A 7,500-nucleotide genomic window follows, 5' to 3' on the forward strand; every position below is an offset into this window, starting at 1 on the left:
CCGAGTAATGTAACATATTGTATAGATAAATTTCCTCTATTTACATAATATTGAGGTCTCTTTCTTTCTTTTGTTATCTTACCGTTTTAATCAATATATATATATATATATATATATATAGATATATCGGATGTATGTACGCATGTGTGTATTAGGTTCTACACCAGGTAATGTCATGATGAACGAGTGCAACATACAGGAATGTTATATCTGTATGCATAACTACATACACATACACACACACACTTGTGGGTTGAGGTGGGGGTCGGGTGTGTTCATGTAAATACACATGCACAAGACATACAAATATAGATATATGTATAGCTGTCTAAGGATCCTCAACTCATGAAATTACAGGCACTCGTACATCTGTTGACAGATCGATAAAATCAGCCGATTTTACCAATCGGTTTCGCACACGAGTTAGGATAGAAACCATTCACCGCGCTCATCAAAAGGGCTCCTTCATCAGAATAGAAAGAAGATGATGAACGATAAAGGGATAAAGTAATATATTGGAAAAAAATAATATATAAGGTAAAATGAAATAGCTCATAAATCAACCATTATTGCTCGGCTGATCTGAAGTTGGGGTGGGGGTATTTTGTGTGGGTGACCTTTGTGAATCGTCGGCTGGCTGGCTAGTTTCAGTTCTCCAGTAAAAAAAAATGAGCCCAAGTTATACATTTCCGATCAATCATATATGATACGCATTCTAATTAGTTTTTCGATTCTAAGAAGATTTTTTTAATACGAAATAGTTTAACCACGAACTAGCTGTTATGAGAGTAAATATATAATAGTGCATTAGTAATATATCCACTCTGTTATTTCATATACTATTATGCTCTTTTTCACGAAGTGTTGAAAACTTTTAGTGTATGTGTGTGAGTATGTATGATCATGCGTGGATGCAAATATTTATATGCATATATCTTTTATGTATATATTTACATAAATGCATTCATGTGGGTATCAATATATATATATATGTATATATATATATATATATATATATATATAGAGAGAGAGAGAGAGAGAGAGAGAGAAAGAAAGAAGAAAGAGAGAGAGAGAGAGAGAGAGAGAGAGAGAGAGAGAGAGCGGTAGGTGTGATGTACAGAAATTGAATATTGAGAAAAAAATGTTGTCAGAATTTTGGAAAAAAATCGTTTTCTTTTTTCATTATTATTAGCGCTTTCGTTCCTTTCTTGAGCTTGTCGAATAAAATTTTGTGAATGTATACCGTATTTTTGGGTGAGGTTCCATGACTAATTTGAGAAACCAAAGAAAGCGCTAATAATAATGAAGAAATAAAAACATTTTTTTCGAAAATTCTGACGACTTTTTTTCTCAATATATATATATATATATATATATTTGTGTGTGTGTGTAGTTATACATATGTCTGTATGTGTATATATATGTGTATGTGTGTAAATAAGTGTGTACATGCACACACGCACACGTCAAGGTCACCAGCCCTCTTCCACATGCACATGTATTCTCTCTTATACACACACACGCGCACCTTCATTTTGGGATCACCATTACTTTATTATCTCCCCTTCTTCCTAGCTCTTCTGTGTGACCGCTCTGTCCGGCATTCGCCATGATAAATCGTTACACCTTCTTTATTTTCTCTCCCTGTTTCTTTCTGTGTTCCTTTCTGTGGAAGAGCGTAGACTCGAAACGTTAAAGACTTTCTCACTTCCCGAGCGTTAAACTAATACATCTGTTTTTTGTCTACACCACTTGTCTTCGTCCTTTATTTTTTTTTTGTGAATTCTCCCTGTATATATGGATATGTATATGTATATATGGATATGTATATGTTATATATCATGTGTAAATATGTATGTATGTATGTATGTACGCATACATACATACATACATATATAATATACATATATATATATATATTACATATATATATTTATATATATATATATATTATATATATATATATATATATATATAAATATCTATATATATATATATATATAATATATATATCTATATATATATATATATATATATATATATATATATTATATATATATCTATATAATATAGTGTTGGGTGTATTTGCAAGTATTGTTAGTATTATTTCTTGTAGTTACAGCTACTTTACATTCAGATAATTAAAGTTACATTACTTATATGCCGTTAATTAAAGTTTCTTGCTTGAAAGCAATCTTTGGTCAGAAGTAGGTGCCAGAAGTAATTACGAAACTGTCGTTTGTTATAATATTTGTGTGACATCGTGCGGAGAACAGCAAGTTACTTACATCCGATGTTGGGGTAACTTCCTGCATGGCAACAATTTATATTCGTTATCACAATTTGCTTAAAATACCATGTTAATATTTGTCAAGTAATATTTATTCACGTTTCTTCAATTGTTCTTGTTTAAAAACGATTTATCTTTCAACATGATTTGCTATTTACTTCGTTGCAGAAATTTTACATCATATGCTGTTGATATATTTATTACTAAATGGCAATATAGACAATGGTACTTGACAGTTCTTGACTCAAAACTCTTTTAATGGCCACAAGTATTTAGAAATGACTGTAGCTTTTCTCTCAATTCTGTATTTCAAATTTGAATTAATGGCTTAGATAACTTTTCCTAAAAATTCTTTCAAATATTACAATCTGTGATGTATTTCATACACTGTTGGTCCTATAACATAAGCTGCTTCGATGCAATTTTTCTTTGCTTTTTTTTTTATTTTGGCGTTTTTGTTTCTGTTTGTTTTTTGTTGTTGTTGTTTTTTTCGCATTTCCGTGCGAAACTGCATGAATATCACTAAACATCTGCTGTATGATGTCTCAAAAGGGCTATAACAGGCAAATCTTAACGGACCTGAGCAAGGACAGAAAGGCGTGTGTGTGTGTGTGTGTGTGTTCAAACGGAAAGCGTTCAAATACTCTATCATAATCCGAGGTATGGCTAACCGCAACGAATGATAAGGAGCGCCCTAGGATTATTCGAGGTAAAACAATCATCCGATGGGTAAATCCTGAGTTCGCTTCTTTGAATTATAAACAGTTTACAGAGTGTGGTATGTTCAAAACAGTTCAATCAATAAGAAGAATAATACATTTACGCATTCTTTATTATTACAGTTATTCATACAGTATATTTAATATAAATCTTTCCGACACGTGTTTCTGCTGCATGGATACCTCGTGATGTAGTTTTTATTTGCATCCAGTTTGTTCATCTGATTAAGAGTCTAAGCAGCTTTATTCAATTGGGTGCACACTGCTGTGGCTTGAATCGAACAAAAAGTATATTAGTTTAGGTGGTATTATATTTGATAAGAGACGGTATTTTTTGAGTTCAAAGAATTTAAAAGGGGCATTTAGAAACTTGAAATTGCTATAAAAACATTTATCAGGATGATCCTATGATAACCCTAAGGTTTGAAATAACCATCCTCGATGATAGAGAATATACAACAAAGAATAAATTATTTCAAATGTGAAGTTTTACATACGAAGAATACAAATTATTTGGATAAGAGTTATTGCTAGAATACAGGCAAACTTGATATTGCACTAACGTTCCCGGACTAGTTCTGTAGCGCACCAACAGATGGCAGTACACGGTTGCGTACACAGAGAAAGCTAGCAGTGACCTTCATGAGGCAGTGTTCCTGATGAATCGCTGAGTTTACTTCACAAGTCGTGAAATTTGTTTTTGTGATCACGTATATGCTGTAGTCTGCGATTTTGTCATGAACACGAAATTGGAACAAAGAGCCAACGAGAAATTTTGCGTTACACTTGGAAAGTCTGCTATAGAGTTACTGAACAAGCTTTGGCAAGCTTGTGACGATGAAGCAATGGATCGTACGCAATTTTTCAAGTGGTAAGAAGGAGAAAGAAGACATGCACTCAACACCAGAGCTGAAGACACCTCCGAGTAGGGGCCGAAACCGGACGTGGTTCCTCCAGATGATGTTTTGAGCTAACTGGATTCTATAAATGAGCTGTTGTGGTAGCAGATCACGAAACATGGTTGAAATTCCTCGGGTGTTTTAGAAGTGGAAGGACGTCCCTCGAAGATGATGTGCGATCTGGAAGAACTGTCACGATCGTCTCCCCTGGAAATGTGATACTGTGCATCGAAAATTCGACCCCCAGGGCCAGGCCGTCAATCGAGAGTTCTACTGTGATGTTTTGAAATTTTTGAAGGAGGAGATTCGGCGAAAGCGACCGGATCTGTGGAGCACGAAGGATTTGATTCTTCACAGCACAGTGGATCCTGTCAACAAGTTCTCCTCATTCGTGAGTTTCTCGCCAAAAACAATATGGCATCGCTTCCACACCCACCCTATTCGCCAGATTTAGCACCTGCAGACTTCTATCTCTTCTCGAAGATGAAAATCCAGCTCAAAGGTCGCCGTTTTAACACCGTTGTCGAGATCCAGAGCGAATCGCAGAAGGTCTTTGACTCGCTTACGGAAAACGACTTCCGGGCCGAATTGCAGAAGTGGCAGAAATGTTGGAACTGCTATACTGCTGCGCGAAGTGACTATTTCGAAGGATATGGTGTTAAAAGTTAGGTAAATCAGTTATATTTTATTAAACATAACTGGTCCGGGAACTTTTTGATACTACCTTGTATTTTCCATGTATATTACAATTATATAGAATATAGTCAGCACAGCAGTATGGAATCACTGATCTATCAACTTGATATAGACCAATGTTAGGGATAGGAATTTAGTGCTTTTGTGTATCTAGTATGTATAAGCCAGCTAAGTCACATATATCAGCGTTATCTATTGAGGCATCAAATAGATCCACTTATTCAGATTTTTATTTATCCAAGCTGACTCTCTTTCAAAGAGCGAGCTTTTGTGTGTGCATGATCATCTCGATATCTGATTCATCGATGCTGACGCATCTGGCAAATTCAATAGCCTTGACAAATTGTGAGAATCTAAATCTAAACTTACTCTTTACACTTTCGAAACACTTGATGAATGTGCTCTTGAGCTACTGTTTCCCACGGTAGGAGCTCAGTTATTTTCCTAATCTTGTTTATATCTTTCAGTAGTTTTTAGTTACTAATCCTTACTCAGTATTCACAGGGTTTATTAGTCTATAAATAGGCTTACTCGTGAAATCATATTTACGATCTTTTAACGTGTGAATGCCTTTCACTTTTAGTTAAACATTCTATCTAGTTATCTATCGCATTCCATTTGGTTAGATATTTAGCCCTTTCTGTGTAGCAAAAAGGCAAGACATTCTGCCTTAGTGGAAGTGCCACAATAGTTATCTAAATTTTAAACTGATATATTCACCCATATATATCCATTGAGATGAGTTTACTGGAATTAACTGGGGGATACAATCTACACCAGGGTGAATACATCACAAACCATCATGCCAGCCGCAAAAAAAGCACTGCTGTTTTTCCAATCAGTTAAAAAAATCTCCACTTAGATCCAAAATTTACACAGTGCACATAAGAGAAAGCTTTCTCTTATGTGGTGCTATTGAGTTAGTCATGGCCTGGGCCGAAAATAGCCGAAACCAATCTAAGTTATCAAGTTATCATATTTACATATATATATATATATATATATAATATATATATATATATATATATATATATATATATATATATATATATATATATATATATATAATAAAGTATGTGGTCGAGCTAGTTGACAGGTGATCTAAACGATTAGATACGCAAGGGAAGTGCTGTAACGGATTACTAGGGCTCAAAGATTATAGCAGAGACGGTAGTTATGGAGCCATTGCAAATTTCCGATGCAGCGGGTATATTATTGTTAAAGGGGACAACAAATGTTAAGGGAAGGCAAACATCTCAAGACATATGCATTATTATTATTGGAAAAAATTCAAAGTCTTACAGCTGTTTCTGGGATATCCCCCTGCATAGGATATTCCGTCATCAGAGACAAATAGGGAAAAATAGAGAAAATGATAATAGTATATATTAATGGAATGAAATGACGACATAGAGGAAGGAGTAAAGGAATAAGGAAATGAAGAGAGGGAGAGAGAGAAAGAAGCATAAAAGTTCATAGTTCAACTTAACGATATTTGAGAAACAAATGCGTAAGCCCTTAGATGCAATCCTGCGTAGATTCATGTGGGTTAAAATCCTGATATTGTAAATATCCAGAGAAAAAAGACGCGAACACATCAACGTTCAATAACAGAATGGTAGCGGAGGTGGCTGTTAAGTGGTAACAGGAAAGAAAAGTAAATAAATAGAGAGAGGGGTGGATAGAGTTTGAGGATGGGGTGAAGTTAAAGATTGGCTTTAGGATAAAGTAAGGTATATAACCATATAGTGTCTAAGAATATTGTGTACAGGGGTAGTCGAGAAAATAAGAGAGAGAATGAAGAGGTAGAGGAAGTTGACGTAAAAAAATTAAACAAATTAGAGCAAAATGAAAGGAATTTAAAGAGAGTAGGAGGTGTCGGTGGTAGTCTTCTGGTCCATCGGTGTTGGGCGGAAATGTAGTAGTAAATGCTTGCATCTGTTCTGGCTAAGGTCAGTGGCTGTAGAGTTATTTTTAGCAATGGGTTTATGGTTATGTAGGTAGTCGAGAATGGAGGAGTTGGTTGAATGCTAATTTAGTTATGAGTGGGAGTTAGAATTAGATATTAGGTGATTTATTGGGTTATGGTTTAAAAAGAAATTGACGAGGTAAGGTAGATAGAAAAGATATAAGAGGTAAATATAAGAGAGATAGAAGAGATATAGAGGGGTATGTGTTAATGATCATAGGAGTTTGTATGTGGGTGCTATTCGTTGGGGTGAACTTACATTTAGATTTATGAAAGAATTTAAAACTTCGGAAGAATTTGTGCTTACATGTAGTGAAGGTTTCGTTGAGTTCATTAAGCAATTGTAGTGCGTTATGGGTTAAAATTTTGAGAGCCTCTTTTAAGAAGAGTCCACAAATAGAGTGTTGGGAACCACTGTATTATAGGTACAATGCTTGAAATTTTAATGGGGGGGGGAGCTAGTCGATAGCATCGACCCTAGTGAGTAACTTACTTATTTTATCAACCCTGAAATGATGAAAGGCTATGTCGACCTCGGCGGAATTCGAACTCAGAACGTAATGACAGACGAAATGCCGCTGAGCATTTTACCGGCGTACTAACGATTCTGCCTACTCGCCACCTTAATGATGATAATAAAAATAACTGTTTCAAATTTGGGGCACAAAGTCATAATTTTAAGAGGGTACAGGCGATTTCATCAAATTTAGTTGACGAGTCACATTTTTATCTCAGCTCGGAATCATCAAATGCAGATTCGATCGCGATGTAGTTTGAATTTAAAATTGGCCGTAACTATATACACCAAAGCATTGCTAGGCTTTGCAAATTATGTTTAAAATGCTAACTCAAGAAATCTAATTCATGTGACAATTTCATTTCTGTTTAATGAGTCTGTGAATGAATGGTAGGCCCATCTGAATGAGT

At 35.0% G+C, this 7,500-nt stretch overlaps 1 protein-coding gene across 1 annotated transcript in view; it reads left to right on the forward strand.

The window, feature by feature from the left end:
* The window catches only part of LOC115225647 (parathyroid hormone/parathyroid hormone-related peptide receptor), a 784,809-nt gene extending 782,260 nt beyond the window's left edge, over positions 1-2,549 (forward strand). The window contains exons 14-15 of the mRNA XM_036504944.1: positions 1,647-1,674; positions 2,459-2,549. Of these exons, the coding sequence (XP_036360837.1) occupies positions 1,647-1,674; positions 2,459-2,549 (119 nt within the window). The remainder of the gene's footprint in view (positions 1-1,646; positions 1,675-2,458) is intronic.
* The last annotated feature ends 4,951 nt before the right edge of the window (positions 2,550-7,500 follow it).

Source organism: Octopus sinensis, linkage group LG1 (genome assembly GCF_006345805.1).
Source record: "Octopus sinensis linkage group LG1, ASM634580v1, whole genome shotgun sequence".
Lineage (NCBI taxonomy): Eukaryota > Metazoa > Mollusca > Cephalopoda > Octopoda > Octopodidae > Octopus > Octopus sinensis.